Source organism: Protobothrops mucrosquamatus, unplaced genomic scaffold (genome assembly GCF_001527695.2).
Source record: "Protobothrops mucrosquamatus isolate PMUCROS unplaced genomic scaffold, P.Mucros_1.0 scaffold1146, whole genome shotgun sequence".
NCBI classification, from domain to species: domain Eukaryota; kingdom Metazoa; phylum Chordata; class Lepidosauria; order Squamata; family Viperidae; genus Protobothrops; species Protobothrops mucrosquamatus.
Window position 1 is genome coordinate 418,164 of NW_015387362.1, and position 19,147 is coordinate 437,310.

Genomic DNA, 19,147 nt, shown 5'->3' on the forward strand with positions numbered 1-19,147 from the left:
TTAGTATCTGAGGCCTCCCAGTCCCCTTATCTCAAAAAGAACATTTTCAAGTTTCAAGGGGGTGTACTTTTCCCACCTTACTGCTGGGTATAAGATAGTCAAGGCAACATTCTGTTATGAAGCTCCCATTATCCAGAGGGGGGGAAAAATTAAAACCTAGGGCAGCAGAAGTCCGGGTTAAATAGCAGATGTGTGACGTTGCATGGTTATTAATGTTCACCCAGTGGGCATTTAACACCAGAACTAAACTAGGTGACCGGGAAGCCCTGATGTCCATCTCAGAGGTGGGGGCCAAGCTCCCTCACAGCCTATCATCATTAGGAATCCTTTCTTCGGTTCTTTCTCCTCCTCTTCCATTCGGAACAGTGTTCTCCTTTTGAAATGAAGAAAGCAGCACCAGTGAACACTTCCGCTCAGTCGGAGAGACTTTCGGAGAAGGGCGACTTGGACTTTTGCGTCTGCTCCAGCCGATTCAGAATAAACTGACTGGTGTCAATGAAACGCTCGACACAGTTCACAAAGCAGGTCTCGGCTCGGCTGTCCAGCTTGGGGCCAGGCTTATCCATGCATTTCTCCTGTTTTGAGGGTCACAAAAGAGAAATCATTCAACAGCGAGGGGACCCGCGGTGTCAGGCTTCAGGCCTACGATTAGCAAAGATATAAACCTGACGTGTCTGACTTTGTTTTTCAGCCTATCCGAATTGCTGCCAACCTTCTTGCTCAGGCTCGTTTCCACCCACACACACACAAAAAAACTTAAACGTGCACAATTGGTAACACTTGTCACAAATGTTGCTTTTATACAAAGACGACGTGCTTAGCCAGCTTAAGTGCAGAAGCCAGGCATCAATCTGGCAAACAAGCGGATGGGAAGACATTGTTACATGAAAGTTCCCTTATTTCGCTTAGAGAAACAGAAATGGGAAGAGCGGATTTCAATACAGGCAGTCCTCGACTTACAACAGTTCTCTTAGTGACCGTTCCAAGTTACAACGGAACTTAGCCACTGGAAAAAGTGGCTAATGCCTTTTTTTCACACTTACGACCGTTGCAGCCTCCCCATCGCATGATCACAATTCAGAAGCTTGCCAATTGGCTCCTATTTATGTCGTTTTGCAGTGTCCCAGGGGATCACGCGATCCCTTTTTGTGACTTTCTGACATGCAAAACCAATGGGGGAAGCCGGGTTCATTTAACAACGGTGTGACTAATTTAAGAACTGCAGCGATTCACTTAACAACAAGAGAGGCCGTAAAATGGGGCAAAGCTCACTTAACAAACGTCTCGCTCAACCACAGAAATGTTGGGCACAAGTGTAAGTCGAGGACTACCTGTAGTGGAATCGGTGACCCTGACGTGACGCTCGGTGCTTGCAAAAGTGTGGCGCAGTGGCAGACCCAGATCCAAGGGAGAGCCACTGGATCACACAATTCGTGGGATGAACCCTGGCTCAGCCTAAGCGGTCTTAACAGGGCTGTGGCGTGAATCCAATTAGGGAAAAAGCCCACCTAAGCTGCTTTGAGCCTTTCAAAGAAAAACACGGATAGACACGCAACACATAAAGGCCACATGGCAATGCCGTACATCAGAGGTTCTCAACCTATGGGTCGCGACCCCATTTGGGGTCGATCGACCATTTCAAGCAAGGCTGTCCGCCATTTTTTTCCCCTTTTCCGGCGGGTGCCTTACCTCCCTTGAGCTGGGCCAGCTGGTGGTCGGCCTGCTCCGTCTCTGCCGCTTGCCAGCTACGCCTCGGCCGGCGCAGGGGGCGGAACCACGCATGCGCAGCGCTCCCGGGCAGGGAAAGTCCTCGACTTACGACCGGTTGGGTAGTCCTCGACTTACGACCGGTTTAGTCCTCGACTTACAACCGGTTTAGTCCTCAACTTACGACCGGTTGGGGGTCACGGCATTTAAAAGGTTGAGAACCACTGCCGTACATACTGGCACCCCAGGAGCTCCCAAGGTAAAACACAAAAGAATGCAGCTTCCTGGTTCCTAAATGCCGCCCACCTGCTTGGCACGCAGCCAAGAGCTCTTCTTCTCCCCATAGAAGCACCCTATTATTGCCAGCAGCAGCAGCAGCTAAATCTCCACTCCTAGGAGACTGCTCCTGATCCTGGAGGCTCTTTTCCAGCCTGCTCAAAACTGGTGCACCCCACACCGGGTGGCTTTACCCCTGAGCGGCCAGCGAGCCTCAGGGGTAGGAAAATAAGTAAAATTCTTACATTCCCTGACCCAATGGGGATAAATCAGTGTTTCTCAACCTTGACCATTTTAAGGCATGTGGACTTCAACTCCCAGAATTCCACAGCCAGCAATGCTGGCTGTGGAATTCTGGGAGTTGAAGTCCACATGCCTTAAAATGGTCAAGGTTGAGAAACACTGGGATAAATCAACCGGCATAGTGTGTCCCGGGGGGGGGGCTACAGGCAGTCCCCGACTCACAGCAGTTCGTTTAGTGACCGAAGTTACAACAGCACGGAAAACAGGGACTTAGGACCGCTTTTCATACTTCAGACCGTTGCAGCCTCCCGACGGCCGCGCGATTTGCATTCGGACGACGCTCGGACAACTGACTCCCGTTGATGACGGCTGCAGAATTCCCGGGGGAGTCACGTGATCCCCTTTTGCGCCTCCCCACCCCCCACCCCCGACAAAGCAAACCCGACGGGGGACCCGCGTGGCCAGTTCAACCACTGCAGAAATGGGGCAAAACGCTGGCTTAGCAAATGTCTCGCTTAGCCACATAAATCCCGGGCTCCCTTCCGGCCGTAAGTTGAGGACCTACCCGTGCTACCGGGTCCTTCTCCTCTCCCCCCCCCCTCTTCCCACCTCCCCTCCGCCTCTAGTGGCAGGGAGTTCCACCGGCCCTGCCTCTGCCCGCCCTACCCAGCACAGCTCCGTCATCTGGTGCACGAGCTGCTGGAAGCGCTGCTTCTGCGTCTCCACCTCGATGAAGTGCTGCAGCTGCGGGTCGTTGACGGCCGCGCCCAGGTCCCCCGCGACGGACGACGCGTCCATGCCGGGCCCGGCTGGAGGGCAGAGCCGGCGGCTGAATGGAGCGGGCGGGCGGCGACCTTCACGTGCCTCCCCGGGCCGGGCCTCCGCGCATGCGCGCCCGGCGCCCGCTTTTTTTTTTCCCCCGGCCCGCGAGCGCACGCGCGCTTCCGTTTTCCGGCGGCGCATCGGAGAGGAAAGCGGCAGAAGGGCCGGGAGGGAGAGAGAGAAAAAAAAAGAGAGGAAATCAGGCGTTGGGGCGCCCTCTGCAGTGTTGGAGTGGTACTCACTGGATGAGTGCCAACCCAATGTAATTAGTGTTGTCATTTTCTTACTGTATATGCATATGATGTATGTGTATGTATATGTACGTGTACGTATATGTATGTATATGTATATGTATGTGTATGTGTGTATGTATGTTTGTGTGTATATGTATATATATGTGTGTGTACGTAGACAGACAGACAGACAGACAGACAGACAGACAGACAGATAGATAGATAGATAGATAGATAGATAGATAGATAGATAGATAGATAGATAGATAGATACAGGGCTTTTTTGTCATAGAACGTGCAGAACGGAGTTCCACCACCTTTTTTGGATGGAACCTTGTAGAGTAGGCAAGGCAGGTTGTATGACATGTGTGAGTTCTGGCACCTTTTTTTTTTTTTAGAAAAAAAGCACTAGATAGATAGATAGATAGACAGACAGACAGACAGACGACAGACAGATATAAATTGAAATAGATAGATAAGATATAGATAGATAGATAGATAGACAGACAGACAGACAGACAGACAGATATAAATTGAAATAGATAGATAAGATATAGATAGATAGATAGATAGATAGATAGATAGATAGATAGATAGATAGACAGACAGACAGACAGACAGATAGATAAGATATAGATTGAAATAGATACTTTTTTTCAAATTCAACCTTGCGCAGTGTAATCTTGAACCCTTTTATTTGAGGATGAACATACAAGCACACACATGTTCCATCTAATCATGTTAAGAGTTACAGAGTTGCTTAAGTCACAGTCTCTGGCTTGCTCTCCTTCCTTTGCAGTGTGCAGTAATAAATAGACTGCATTGTAAGGCTATTTTAGGAACTCAGCCTTGACTTTGCATGTTATATACATATTCTCTACACATACAGTGCCTCTGTGCACCATTCAGGTGTATAGCTCACATATCAGCTCTAAATGAACAGGATTTCCATGCAAACGAGAGAGCAAATGGATAGAAGAGGTGGAGGGGAAAAAAACACTAATAAGTACCCATTATAACTGGAAGCCTAAATTTTGTGAGCTTGTTTTCAAAATCTGCATAGTATCTCTTGCAAAAAAGCAGTTTGGTCTACAATACATCCTGTGGCAGACTCTTTTTTTTTCCCCTTCCTGTTTATTACTTCACCATTCTATTTTCTCACTGCTTCAAAGCGAAACAGACTTCAGGTATGGCTAATTTGATGGGAAGTCTCGTGCGTTGCACTGCTCTATCCTTTCTCTTATATTTTGTGTTTTCTAAAAGAAGGGAAAGTTTTCTCAAAGTTTATCTGAAGCGTTCTACATACAGTAAGACTCCCGGCTTCAGTTTTTGCAAGCAGAAGAATTTTTCAGGACTTTGAATGTGATTTATAGGGGAAGAAGATATAAGATTAGTCAGATACCTTCTACAGTAAACAGAAATTAAAAGCAGATCTTCGTGTTGAGCAACGCACCAGTGAACAAGTCCACTGGGATCCAAGAAAGATGGTGACGCAAATTAGTTTATTTTCTCTTTATGAAATGCAATTCATTTTCCTATCGCTTCTTTCCATTTTTATCCATCACCACCCAATACATTTTGGAGTAGCTGCATTCCCAGAAGTTTATTAAATCCCATTATCTTGTTCCAAGTGATCTTGGAAGAGCTAGACATTCTTACACCAAAAGCCTCTGCCATTTGCCTGTAATCATAGTTTTCTGCCTTTTCTGCTCCATTTCAATCAGGCGCCTTCATCCCATCCAGCGGTGGGATTCAAATATGTGAACAACCGGTTCTCTGTGTGGATGCCGCTTCCGGAAGTCCATTCTGGGCCTGGGCAACAAAAAATTAGCTACCGGTTCTGGCTGAATCCCACCACCGATCCCATCCAATACTAAGCAGGATTTTTCCTGTAATCCAAGGTCAATCTCCAGGTGGGCAAAATCTGGGAGTGATCATGAAGGGAAGACAGAAACTGAGGTGAGTCAGGGATCATAAATGAGGACAGAAAATGTCATGCTGGTTTTCTTTTCTGCTGACTTGGGAATGGGATGATAACACTTCAGCTCAACAGTGGGGACAAGCTGTACCTTATCCTGCTGGATAGGGAAACACCTAAACAGCACTTGCTGGCTTGTTAGTTTTGGCTGGCTTCAAAGAGAAACACAAAGGCGAGTTAAAGGCGACTTGAAGACAGTTCTCAGTCGATCAAAGTACTTTGCTTGTGATTGCCGTCTTGCTGATTTTGTTTTCACCGTGTCCATTCAACAATTCTTCAGCAAACAGAGGAAGGTGGCAGCAATTCACAGAGAAAAATGTATATTGGGTAACCGACGGGAATCAGACTTCTTCATTCGCTAAATCCATAATGTGTCCAAGGAGTACTTGAAAACTTGGACGCTCGTCTGCTTTCTGGAAGAAGAAAAAAAGAGAGAGGAAATTGCTTATATAAAATAGTTTCTAAAAGAGATACACAAGGGATCTTTTGCTGAAGTGCTTAAAAGATAAGGTCCCTGGACTGTCTAAAAAGAAAGAGAAGTTGTGAAGGGGTTATCAAAAAAGTGCAGATAGTCCTTGACTTGCTGCAGTTGTTAAGTTAGCAACACTTTTGTTAAGTGAATCTGGCTTCTCTGATGATTTTGCTCATCAAAAGGTCGCAAAAGGTGATCACATGGCCCTAGGACACTGCAACCGTCGCAAATACATGCCAGTTGCCAAGTGTCCCAATTCTGATCGTGTGACCATCGGGAGGGATGCCGCCAACGGTAGTAAGGTATCAAGAAAACTTACCTCATGCCAACAGCTGTACATGATGGCGTAGATCCTGTCGGAGGCCAGCTGGGGGCGGTAGAGACGCAGCCCTTTGATGACGTGATCGGTGGTCTCGCTGTTGGTGAACCTCTCGTAGGGCATCTTCCCCAAAGCGTGGACCTCCCACATCAGAACTCCTGTGCGTGGGGAAAGCATCCAGAACATGAGGTCAAAGCGCCACCGCTAGTTTTAGCCTCCTCTGAAATGCCACTCAGTTCTTCGTATAAGATTCCTGGCCTCTGGACCACAAAGTCTTTGCTCTCTTCCCCAAAATGCCGTTGTGTGTACGGGACAAAGACTATACAGGTAGTCCTCTACTTACAACAGTACATTTAGTGGCCGTTCTGAGTTACGATGGCAGTGAAAAAAGTGACTGATGACCATTTTTCACATTTACGGCCGTTGCAGCATCCCCATGGTCACGTGATCAAAATTCAGAAGCTCGGCAACTGGTTCATATTTACGACGGTCGCCATGTCCCAGAGTCACGTAATTCCCTCTGGTGACCTTCTGACAACCAAAGTCAATGGGGAAGCCGGATTCACTTAACGTCCGTGTTACGTACTTAACAACTGTAGTGACTCACTTAACAGCTGTGGCAAGGAAGGTCGTAAAATGGGGCAAAACTAACTTGGCAACGGTCTTTCTTAGCAGCGGAAATTTTGGGCTCAATTGTGGTCGTAAGTCCAGGGCTACCTGTAGTATCAGGTGGGATTATGTTACGCGAGAGATTATGTTGAGAGATGTTTTTTCTGATGTAGCTACAACTGGAGGGACAAAGTTCCTGGGTTCTAATCTCTTAGATTTGGGTGCCAAACAATGGCTTTGGGACACCTTTTTCCCCACATCTGCTCTGAGGCCTAGGAGCTCTATCATTGGCAGAGACTGTGACTAAGAATACTTTGTCATTGCATTCATCAGCCCAGATGATTCTCCCCCTGATATCTCAGCTTCCATGCCCACATAGTCTGCTCACCAAAAGCCCAGACATCTGATTTGCTGCTGAACTTGCTATAGAGAAGAACCTCTGGAGGAGACCACCGGACTGGAAATTTGGATCCCACGGAGCTGATGTAGTCATCATCCAAGACATACCTGCGAGCAGAAGGTTGGGTTGGGCAACTTGACGGTGTACGCCTCAAACCAATAACCCAAGTGGCTCACAGTCCATTGAAGAAAATAGACCATTTCTCCACCTTGGCGACTATCCCAACCTGCCAGACACGTTGACGTCAAAACTAACCTGGAAAGGCCAAAATCAGAGACTTTGACCACTCCTTGTTCATTGACCAAGCAGTTGCGAGCAGCCTGTGGAAGACAGACAAAGAGAGGAAGCATTATATAAGTAGTGGGATACCCTAATGAAGCATATCAGTGTTTGTTACAGCCATGAACCAGCATAAACTTAAAATTACTATCTTCTGAGACTCAGGATGCCTAAGCTTGTTAACAAGATTCTTTGGATAGAGAATTGACTGTAAATGTTTTAAACAAATAAATTTGCTTTGGACAGAAGGAAGAGGTTCATACAGTGCCAGGGAGAGATAAACTCCCTGAAACCACCAAGGCAGGTAAACTATCCTGTCCCTGCATGGTGTGAATTTGGGGCCCCTGATGGCACTTTCACCCCTGTTCTAGAACCTCCATCATTACACCAGTTTGAGCATCCCCGATGGCACTTCCACCCAGTTGTAGAACCTCCAATCTCCATCATTATCCTAGTTGGGGGAAAGAAGCTACAGTTTTCCAGTATTGTCAGACATCTCCAGAATCCTGTACCGGTAGATACGTTGGCTAAGGTTACAGAGATGTATCCTTCAGCAACATCTGGAAGGCCACAAGTCATCCATGCCTCATCCATGACAAAGTCACTGTGGTAGTACAACCCAAAACATTGACTTGAGTTTTCTCCCTTGGTTGAGTTAAGCAGTGCGTCACCTACCAAGTCTCTGTGTAGAAACTGTTTGGATTCCAGATATTCCATAGCCTCACAAACATCCTTGCACATATCCAAAAGCTCGGTGACCTGGAAGGACCGCCGAGTATCCCGCAGGTAGGCCAAGAGGCAACCTTTGCACAGGTACTCTGTGATAATCAAGATTGGTCTTTCCTTAGTGCAAACCCCAAAGAGTTGCACCAGGTTGGCATGGGAAAGATTCCTGAAAAGGAAAGCAAGAGCCTCATTGGTTTAGAAATTCACCTTTGTCCTTCATCACTGTTTTTCCCCTCAAGTGGCAGACAAATTAAGGAGCAGATCAAAGCCATCGTATCCTTTGTTCAAATGTGTCAGGAACTCAGCTGAGGTCATTCAGAAAATCTTCATGTTCTACTAAGCGCCAACTGTAGTTTATTTAAGGAATAAATCCTGATTAAACCAACCTTAGTTGGCGTGGTGTGCAAACCCAGTACTCCACTCTAAACTGGCTTTTCGTATAAGTGGCAGGAAGGAAAAATGTCCAAGAGGAACATTCAAATCCATTGCAAAGGAAAGCCTTCCTTCTAGCTACAGACGGAAGAGAATTGTCCTCAGGTTAATAGTTGAGAAGTATCTACCCAAATACCCTTCCTTTAATGATAGGGCTCCAAGAACTGGGTTTGAAATAAGTCTGAGCCTCCAACATTTGTGATGGACCACATTGGGCCATCTGAAAGTCCAGAGAGACTTTCAGAATTGGAACGGAATCCCAGCAAGCATAGCAAGAGGTGAAGGATGCTGGGAGTAGTAGTCCAGCAACATCTGGAAGGTTCCTCACCCCGATCTAAAGGAAAGTCTTGACAGAAAGAAGAAGAAAAAGGAGGTGTCGGCTCACATCATGACTTTGGCTTCATCGATAAACGCATCTTCTGACATGCAGCCTTCCTTGATCATCTTGATGGCCACGTCGTACTGACCTCGCCACTTGCCATGTTTCACCACCCCAAACTGGCCTGTCCCCAGCTCTTTCAGAAATGTCAGTTCTTTCAGATCAATCTCCCATGCCCCTAGGAATGACACAAAGCAGCGGGTGGGTGAAAACGGACAGCCATCTGGAGGAGGAGAAGACCATATGGACAACTTCCCACAATGTCCCAGAGCATCTAACATAACCTCACTGAAGGGCCCCGTGGGAAGTGAACGGGTGGCTTCTGAGTCACAACCCCACATCAGATATAATCTACAGGCTATGTTCACTCAATGTGCTTTTGAATTAACTGGTTTAATATTGGCTAATGAATTAACTGGGTCGGCACAAAACACCCAACATGAATTATGAGAGAGAGCACGGCCCACTAAATGACAAGGAAGGAAGGAAGGAAGGAAGGAAAGAAGGAGGGAGGGAGGGAGGGAGGGAGGGAAGGGAAGCTTAACAACTGCTAAATTGTTCATAGATCTAATTTAGTGAACCCAACCATAGGCATCAAGCAGTTAAGAACATTCAGGTATTACCATATCCAAGACCTGCAGTGGAAGGAGCAGATTTTTGTTGTGCTGACACTGGATACTTCAATCGGGAGATAAGTCCTGGTGGATAAAAATAAAGATGTGATTAGGAGGCTACTCAACATAAGAAGAGTCCGTTTGGTGTAGTAACTGATGGTGCTGGGCTAGAAACCAGGAGGCTAGGAGTTCTAGTTCTGTCTTGGGCATGGCATCAACTGGGTGACCTCAGGCCAGTTCCCACAATGCTCCATAGCTCCCAACATGGCATGCTTTTGGGGCATTGTGGGAAATTAAATGAGGAAGAAGGGGTGCAGTTTCCCAGACTCAAAAGGTACCAGCTAAGTCTGGGGTCCTCAACCTTGGCAACTTTAAGACTTGTGGACTTCAACTCCCAGAATTCCTCAGCCAGCTTTGCCATGGTTGAGGACCCCTGAGCTAAGCAATCGATGGCGGATACCTCTGGGAACAGGTGCTCACCCTCACCTGCGGAGTTGTGTTGGTGATAGTTGATGAGCTCCGGGATAGTGTTGAAGTGGTGCTTCTCGGCCAGGAAATATTTGTTCTGCGCTGTCGGGCACACCACATAATGGCGGATGGTGCCCTGAGGATCCCTAAGGAAGCAATTGGGGCGTTAAAAAGAGATTCCAAGATAAGCGAAGATGACGGCGACATCAGAAATTGGGACAAGAGCAGGAAGGAGCCATTGCTGTAGGAAAAGAGAGAGAAGGTCCACCCCAGTTTCGAAAGAAAGAGTGAGAAAGTTGAAAGATGCCAAGGTCATCTAGTCTACCCCATGGTTCAGTGCAGGAATCTCTCCCCTCTCTGATATTTAAAATTCTTAACGATTAATGATACAACGGAGGATCTATAAGAAACAAAATTACTTTATGTCATTACATTCATTGGGAACCTATAACTGATTAAGAAGATGGATAGATTATATTCAGAATAAATATGGGACTGAAAAGTTCCATTTGGTGTTTGAGTAAATTTTACAGTATTGTTATTGTGAATATTTTATTATATTTTTTATATTTGTTATTATATTTTATTATATTGATATTATTATTATTTTGAGTAGTAATTTTGTTTAATAATTAAGTTGATTATTTGTTATTATTGTGTTTAATTTTAAATTATCTAAATTTATTTTAAAAGGGAGTTAAAGTGTGTTATAGATTTGGTTACATAATTAGTTGGATAATGTTATTTAGATTATGATTAATATATTTGTAACCGTGAACAGCTCTGGGAAGTGGGGGGGGTTGGGGGGGGAAGGGGGTTTATTTTGTAAATGTTATAAAACTTTTAATAATAAAAAAAAAGAATCAATTATTATGCCTTTGCCCTGCATAATTGATAAGCTTAAACCAGATGAACTAAAAGCCATCTTCTGGATGATCGTGATATTGCTGTATTTTTTTAAATTATTATTTGGTCAACTTTTCTATACACAAACTATGGACCTTCAAACAGCCTATCCCACTGTCAACCATAATGATGTTTCTCCTGATACGGAGCTCTTCTTGAGGACTAGCCTGGTGTGGGATTCACATTTATTTATTTTATCAGCAGGTCACACTCACCCGGAGGACTTAGCAAACACAGAGACGGTGTATTTGCCTGTCTTGCTGACAGAATCTCGAACAATGAAACCGCCATCTTTGCTCTGAAATAGAAAAATGCCTAAATTTTTCAGTTGTGAGGATTGGAGAATGATTAATTTTTCAGTGTAAGACAAGACCTGGGGCTCTTCACAAACCCCTGTTGTGAGTCTGCCCTTGTGAGTCAGCCCTTCGATAAACCTACACTGACCTAGAATGCCGGATTACTAGCCCTAGTAGTAGTAGTTAGTAGTACGGCAGTAAAACTAAATAGTTTTGCCTGAACTCTACATCTAAATCTATTGCACCCTTCACAAACAAAGAGAAATTCTTGGCATATAATTTTACGATCTTAAAATGAAATGATATACTAAACAAACTAGTTCCTGGTCATTAGCTACTCCTGATTGGATCCAGAAGCTAAATAAATAAATAAAAGGGGTACAGAACATACTCAGTGTATTCAAAGTCACAGGTGATGATCCCCCCAAATCCTTACTTAAATTCCTTGCAGTGTTTCTCAAACTTGGCAAATTAAAGATGTGCGGACTTCAACTCCCAGAATTCCCCAGTCAATAAATTCCACCACCCCCTAGCTGGCTGGGGAATTCTGGGAGTTGAAGTCCACACATCTTTAACTTGCAAGGGTTGAGAATCCCCAATTCCTTGCAATGAAAGGAAGAGGAGGGGAAACAAGCAGACAGACACACACAAGACAATACCTCTTTCTTCAGCAATTCTTCTGCTTGTCTTCTGGTTATGTTTTTTAAATACCACCTAAAACACGACAAGATAATTGTCAAGAAAGAACACCTAGGATGAAGAGCCTTGTGGGAGGAATTTATTTGGAATAAAGAATGAAAATGAAATTCTCCAGAATTTGTTAGTGGTTCATTCCCAAAGCTGCCCTTCTGTTTGATGCAAATATGGAAAACAAACAAACAATGTTGAGCATCTGTGTGTTTTTTTCAGCATGCCCCAGTTTCTCCCTTCCTACCCATCTTATTACTAGCTAATCTTTTTTCTCTGGAATCCAGATGGACAAACTACATCTCAAATGATGGAGGAGGCGTGGGACATCCAGAGGAAGAAAACTGACAATGGGGCAGAAAATCCCGCACTTGGACTGAATAATGCAGTCCATCAGTCTTCTGCAGTCTGGACTCCATTAGATGTGTTAGAGCAGGGGTCTTCAAACTTGGCCCTTTGATGACTTGTGGACTTCAACTCCCAGAATTCCTCAGCCAGGCAGTGCCTGGCTGAGGAATTCTGGGAGTTGAAGTCCACAAGTCATCAAAGGGCCAAGTTTGAAGACCCCTGTGTTAGAGTATATATGGCATCTCCACGAATGGATCCAGCCCATGGATCAGAGGATACTCACTCAAATATCTCCAGAGAATCTCTTGTTTCGGTGATATAATTGGAGGGAATGTAACCTTGTTTCCTGGATGGAAGGAAGCAGAAGGGGAAGAGGAAGAAGGATGGTAAGACCACTAGAGTTTGGCTCTTTTATGACTTGTGGACTTCAACTCCCAGAATTCCTGAGCCAGCCATGCTGAGGGAAAGGGAGAGGTTTCCAAGCTGAGCCATGCTGGCTCAGGAATTCTGGGAGTTGAAGTCCACGAGTCATGAAAGAGCCAAGGTTGCCTACCCCTGATCTAGGCCATAAACCAAACCACAATGAAACCCACCCCAAAACACTGTGCCCATCCAAACATTGATGTCCTCCCATCTCCTACCCATTCTGGTCTTGTGCCCGCCACCAAGATTCACTGCTCTCCTCCAGGATGAGATATTCTTCCCCTTTCTGCAGCTGCAAGTCTTGGTCGTTCATGGGGGTGTAATCGTAGAGAGCGATCACCTTCCTGGTCTTAGAAGGAATGCTGGGTGATGGCTTGGGCGGCAGAGGCTTCTTCATAAACTTTGAATAGATTGGGAAAGTGAGGAGGAAAATAGTGAGGCCTTCCAGGGATCTGGTCACAAGACCTGTGCACTGCCCAGGCATCGGTGGTGTCAAATCTACCCACACCTGCCCCATGAAGATACCTGGTTCTCTTCTGGTGTTGGGGGCAACGGCTTTTCGGGCTTCTGAAGCAAACGGCCACTTTTGAAACCTACAAGGAGAGGACAGTTGTGATTGATTGATTGATTGATTGATTGACTGACTGATTGGTTGATATGGCTGATATCCTGCCCTTCTGTCCATAGGTTCCTAACCATAACAGGTAGTCCTTGGCCTAGGCTAGTGGTAGGCAACCTTGGCTCTTTTATGACTCGTGGACTTCAACTCCCAGAATTCCTGAGCCAGCATGGCTCAGCTTGGAAACCTCTCCCTTTCCCCTCAGCATGGCTGACTCAGGAATTCTGGGAGTTGAAGTCCACAAGTCATAAAAGAGTCAAGGTTGCCTACTCCTGGCCTAGGACCACAATTGGGACTAGAATTTCCATTGCTAATCAAGATGGTGGTTACGTGAATCCCGCCCGAATTTACAACCATTTCTGCCACAGTCATTAAGCAAATCACATGGGCCTTAAGTGAATCCAACTTCCCTCATTGACTTCATTTGTCAAAGCCGACTAGGAAGGTCGCAAAACAAATGACTCCGGGATGCCACAAAGCATGCCAGCTACTAAGCGCCTAATTTTTGATCACATGACTGTGGGGTTGTCCTAAGTGTGAGGACCCAGTTGTGAGTCCCTTTTTCGGGGCTGTCCTAGCTCTGAACAGCACTAAACAACCGGTTGTACGTTGAGGACTACCTGTACAATGACAGGAAGAAGGAAGGATGGAGACGGAGATCAGAGGGAAGACAAGGAGAAGGCGAGATGATCCCTTACTTTGACTCCTGCCTGCCAGAACTTTGCAACCCATGGCCATTTTGGCAGTCTGGAAGCAGCAAAGATATTGTCCATCTGTCCAGAAACAAGGATGATACTTCTGCACCAGGTTGCTGTTATAGTAGGTCACTGCAGCAAGATGGAATAAGAAAGGAGATTTCTGAAGAGCGTGCTAAGAACTAACTCAGACATTGTGGTCCGATTTATTTGTCAAAACATTCCCTTAGCAATTCAACATTATGTTCATGACGTCCAGACCGCTCAGGTTACTTTAATCCTGAGTGACCAAAACACAAGGACTGTGTATGCTTATCACGCGATGCCCAAACCAATCAATCTATGATTTTACAGCTTTTAACCTGATGGCCTAGTTCACATAACCTACTTGGAAAAGATCTGTTACCTACAACACAAGCTATCAGTTGTCTTTTTAGTTGAGTCTGGCATATTGTACAAACCCAGCCATTATCCCGGTCTTATCCCTAGGCCCTTGCTTGGTGACAACCATCAATCTCATAATAAACCTTTCTTTCATTTGTTTCTCCCCAACATTTTTATCCGTCCATCCAACAACAGTAAAATTAAGCCATAGCTTTAATCACAATTAGAAAACCCATAAAAAGCAGATTAGGGGATGCAGAAGCTGAACCTATGAATTAGTGACAGGTATAAAGCCTAATAAATAAATAAATAAATAAATAACAGCAAGCAGCTACAATGATAGTGCTGAAATGCTACTTTCAATTAAAGTCTTAGATCTTTAGAAAACTGCCAGTTTTAAAAACTGTTCAGTTTTTAAAAGAACTTTCCCCCCCAAATTGATGGTCTACAAATGCATTTGGGTCACCACCACCCTGAATTCTGTGTCTGCACTTCGTTTGATGGACTCCCTGATACATTTCAGAGACGGCCCTTCTGTGATGTCCCAGCATTACAGATGTTTCAACCACATGGACACTGACTGTTCTTCAGTTGGTGAATCCAGCGGGTCCGTAATTCCTCCATGGGAGAGAAGACATAAAGGGGTCCTTCATCGTATACAACCTTGGGGACACACAAAGCAGAGATAAAGAACAGTGGTTAAAGTATAGATAGTCCTCTGTGTAAATGATGTATTTTTTAATACCCCATCTTTTGTCAAGAAAATTTACCTAGGAGGGTGCTCACTTGTCTGAAATGGTATAGGTTCTCCTGCTTGAGCATGGCTGGCTCAGGAATTCTGGGAGTTGAAGTCCAAGAGTCATAAAAGAGCCAAGGTTGCCTACCCCTGGCCTAGTCTGACACAGAAGCCCAAGCTTCCTTGTTAGTGATTCATCAGTGAGGACCGGAAAGCTGATAGAAAAAAAACTTACTTGGAAGGGATAAGGAAACCGCTCTATAATGGAAATCTGCTCGTGTTCATTTGCATCTTCTTTTCGCTGCATGCAAAAGAGTTTGGAAATTAAATTAAATGAAATAAATAAATAACACATACATACATCAAAGCTAATTCTATGCTTTCACAATGCACATCTGGGAAAGTTGGAGCCCTCCTCCTGGCTCCCGCAGGCAAAATGCAAAAACATCTTAATTTTCATAATCTGACTGTAAAATTTCCCTCCTACCAAGCCAGTTAGACACCATTCTTTGTGGCTGGCTTTCCATTCCTAGCCAAGGATCCTAGTTTGGATATAACAGCAAAAAAAAAAAAGAAAAGAAAAAAGAAAAAAGTAAAGAATGCTTTTTTTAAAAAAAAAATCATTTGACTGGTAGCTTCCACCAACAGGCCACCCAGCATCTCCTAAGTTGGAAAGAAGCAACTTGGGGAGGGGTCAACAGCCTCTTCCCCCCTCTGGCGCGCTCCAACCACATTCAGTCCCTGAATTGCAGCCCCCAGTCCTGAGGGGGCAGAGGCCAGTGAAGGTTCTGACAAGTATGCAGGGGGTGGGGCCATCTGCCCCTCCGTCTGCCCCCAGGCTCGGCTGCTGGGGAGGTCTCAACCCCACGTCCTTCTCCCGCAGCAGCGTGGGAGAATTCACCCCGCAAATTCCCACAGCCGCTTCCGTGTGCAGCCGTGGTGGGGCAGGAAAAAGTCAAAAGGCCAGCGGTCCACGCAGGCACCCTTCCGCCTCCATGCCCGCTCGGAGGGGGCACCTCCTGGCACAGTGGAGGCATCAGGAAGGCAGCCCCAGCGCCCCTTTGCAGAGACTCCCAGGCACAGCATCCTGTTCCAAGAAGCACAGCAGCCACGCACGTCTGCCTCTCTTTGACACCAGCATTCTTACAAGAGGCAGAAATGTCTCCTTACCAATAACCGTCGTTCTGGAGGGGGGTCGTTTTCTGGAACCACAATCTCGACACAAGTGATTTTATCGAGGTCCACCGAGCCCTTCTTACTTCCTCTGCGCTGGAGGAAGAAAGTGAAAATATTTGGAAGGTTGTTTTTTTTTTTTTTTTAAAGAGACCTAAAATTTCAATCTACAATTTGTACAGCTGGAGAGATGGGTGAGATACAGTGACCTGAGGGATCTCAGAAGACAGTTCTGCACAGCGACTCTATTTCGTCAGCCAGATGATGGCTTCATTCTTGAACCCCAAAATACACGCCCTTGACACTGTATTCCTCCAAAATCCCTTTTTTTTTTAAAAGGGGCTAGAACAGTGGTGGCGAACCTATGGCACGGGTGCCAGAGGCGGCACTCAGAGCCCTCTCTGTGGGCACGCGCACTGTCGCCCCAGCCCCGCCTCCCCCTGCGGCCCCCTTCTCACCAGCAGCCCCCCTGGAGGAGAGTCACCCCTGAGCGCAGTCAGCACGGAGCAGCGCAGCCAAGGACATGGCAGCCGGGCAGTGGGGACAAGACTCCGCCCTCGCACCCCGTCACGCACAGATGATGCTGTGGGGCACGGGCGGAGGACGTAGCTGCCACGGTGCTGCTGGGCCACTTGGGTGATCTACTGCGGTGGGCTGTGGAGGCGGTGGGTGGCCTTGTGGGGGGAGCCAGGGTGGAGAGAGTGGGGCGCAGAGGGGTGGGGTGGGGCGGGATGGGCGGGGAAGCAGGGGCGGTTTTTGGGCACTCAGTCTCTAAAAGGTTCGCCATCACTGCGCTAGAACTTTTCATGACAGTTGCAAAATATTGGCTAGTTCAGAAGATCTGCACATTCTTCCATTCTCAGGAAAAGATTAACCAAATTCCCCGTCATCAAACCCTTATATTAGCAAGAGAATTAAGAGACCTCTGTACAGCGCTAACAAACCTAGGGATGAAATGGGTAATAAAGTGAGAGTATCCAGTTGTCGATGTTTCTGAGACCTCATCCTTTTTTTCCCCTTTCAATAAATCTGGTTAAAGAAGACTTTGGGCCCATCTTGTTTTTCTGTTGTTCGGTTCTTAGGGACTCACCCCACGTTCGAAGTCATATTCATAGTAAGAGAGCTTGCTTTCTGTCAACAGAAACAGGCGCTTTTTGAAATTCAGCGGAGACGTTTTCTTCTTTTGCTGAGAACGCTTCAGGAAGATGCTCTCTAGGATAACATTGGACATGGCGCCTCTTTTCCTCCTCTTCCTCTTCCTCCTCCGTGATCAATTTGCTGGACTGCCGCTGCCAATAAACATAAAAACACTAAGGAAAATCCAACAGTGGGATTTATTTCTATCTAATCATAGATGGCAGTGCCACGTTCTGCAGCCAGAAGTATTCAATTCTGTAGAGTTGCTGGCATTTCGGTGGCACGTAGATTGAATAGTTTTTATCCTACTTATTTATTCCTATCCTGCCTTTATTATTTTTACAAATAACTCAACGTAACGAACATATTCATACCTCCCTCCTCCTATTTTCCCCATAACGACAACCCTGTGGGGTGGGGTGGGGCTGGGAGAGAGGGATTAGCCCCAAGTCACTCAACTAGCTTTCATGGCTAAGGCAGGACTAGAACTCACCGCCTTCCACTTTCTAGCCTGATGCTTTAATAATATATTATTGTGGGTGGTTGCACAAACAGTGGGGTTTATTTCTGTCTAGTGATATATATAAAAGTCTTTGACTTAACCAGGAATGCTAAATTTTGTAGCCAGAAGTACTAAATTCTGTATATTTGCTGGCAGGTCAAGTGGCATAAAAATGTATTATTATTATTATTATTATTATTATTATTAATAATAATAATAATAATAATAATAATAATAATAATAATAATAATAATAATAATAATATGGATCATTGCACAGTCAGCCAGATGTTCAGACTGGATTTGGCATTTTGTCTACCTATCGAGGACCTGGGATAGGCAGATGTGGATGTTTGATGTTATTACAGATATCGTCGCAGGATGGAAGCAGTTCCTAGTAAGGCTGCCTTTTGCAATTGACTAATGGCGAATTTGTCAATGCCAATGGTGTCCAAGTGGTGCTCCAATTGTTTTGGGATTGCACCCAAGGCGCCTATTACTATTGGTACTACCCTGGCTTGCCTTTGCCACAGTCTTTCTATTTCTATTTGTAGGTCTTTGTATTTTGTAATAATAATAATAATAATAATAATAATAATAATTATTATTATTATTATTATTATTATTATTATTATTATTATTATTATGTACATTATCTACTCTCTGCATATATGGCATTGTGTAATATAGGCTCACTCCAGTTGTATTAACTTAAGCAATATTCTTCATTTGTGTAACCTGCAAAAAAATATCTTGGTATCTTTCAACAACATTATTTTGAAGGGGCAAACATATGAGGATAGCCAAAAAACTGAATATTCATATTCTTCATGGTACATCTTACTACTATACTTTTAATCTACTTCAGTAGTAATGTGCAGATGGCCACAAAATGGCAGTGCTAATGAGGGCTAATCAATGGGGAGATTCAGCCAGTTCGCACCATTTCGGCAGAACCGGTAGCTAATTTTTGTTGCCCAGGTCCAGAATGGACTTCCAGAAGCAGCATCCACACAGGGAACTGGTTGTTCACCTATTTGAATCCCATCCCTGGAGCTAATCTATTTTTCATTTCTGCCACACAGATATGGATGGATACCATAGTGCTTATAGAATAGAATTCTTTATTGGCCAAATGTGATTGGATACATAAGGAATTTGTCTCCAGTGCATACGCTCTCAGTGTACAAACAACGTCATAGATCATAAATAATTACAATCAGTCATAAGAAACAAACTAATAAATCATAAGTTACCAATAGAAGGTAGTAGGAAAGATGAGAAG

The 19,147-nt window shown here is 45.2% G+C and overlaps 2 protein-coding genes across 3 annotated transcripts; both read right to left on the bottom strand.

The window, feature by feature from the left end:
- Positions 1-342: 342 nt before the first annotated feature.
- TIMM8A (translocase of inner mitochondrial membrane 8A) lies at positions 343-3,028 on the bottom strand. The gene is made up of 2 exons (XM_015820599.1): positions 2,893-3,028; positions 343-575 (listed from the first exon to the last, which is right to left on the bottom strand). Exons 1-2 carry the CDS (start codon positions 3,022-3,024, stop codon positions 414-416), a joined length of 294 nt encoding a protein of 97 aa, XP_015676085.1. The 5' UTR covers positions 3,025-3,028; the 3' UTR covers positions 343-413.
- A 2,523-nt stretch (positions 3,029-5,551) lies between these two features.
- BTK (Bruton tyrosine kinase) lies at positions 5,552-17,455 on the bottom strand. Of its 2 annotated transcripts, XM_015820600.1 has the most exons (18): positions 17,315-17,455; positions 16,222-16,320; positions 15,287-15,352; positions 14,897-14,978; positions 13,935-14,063; positions 13,143-13,210; positions 12,836-13,017; positions 12,478-12,540; positions 11,819-11,873; positions 11,079-11,161; positions 9,976-10,103; positions 9,499-9,573; positions 8,882-9,053; positions 8,014-8,230; positions 7,315-7,379; positions 7,048-7,166; positions 6,051-6,208; positions 5,552-5,672 (listed from the first exon to the last, which is right to left on the bottom strand). In XM_015820600.1, exons 1-18 carry the CDS (start codon positions 17,453-17,455, stop codon positions 5,601-5,603), a joined length of 1,974 nt encoding a protein of 657 aa, XP_015676086.1. In that variant the 3' UTR covers positions 5,552-5,600. The 2 variants fall into 2 exon arrangements, with proteins under 2 accessions (XP_015676086.1, XP_015676088.1); XM_015820602.1 differs by lacking the exons at positions 8,014-8,230; positions 8,882-9,053; positions 9,499-9,573 and having other exon boundaries at positions 10,040-10,103.
- Positions 17,456-19,147: the final 1,692 nt, after the last annotated feature.

Excerpts from the sequence above, each read along its gene's own strand:
- TIMM8A (XM_015820599.1), bottom strand. The coding sequence starts at position 3,024 with ATGGACGCGTCGTCCGTCGCGGGGGACCTGGGCGCGGCCGTCAACGAC. Across the intron at positions 576-2,892 it reads AGATGACGGAGCTGTGCTGG|GAGAAATGCATGGATAAGCC; the intron begins GTAGGGCGGGCA and ends CCCTCAAAACAG.
- BTK (XM_015820600.1), bottom strand. The coding sequence starts at position 17,455 with ATGTCCAATGTTATCCTAGAGAGCATCTTCCTGAAGCGTTCTCAGCAA. Across the intron at positions 11,162-11,818 it reads AAGAATTGCTGAAGAAAGAG|AGCAAAGATGGCGGTTTCAT; the intron begins GTATTGTCTTGT and ends TTTCTATTTCAG. Across the intron at positions 6,209-7,047 it reads ATCAGATGTCTGGGCTTTTG|GAGTTCTGATGTGGGAGGTC; the intron begins GTGAGCAGACTA and ends CCCCACGCACAG.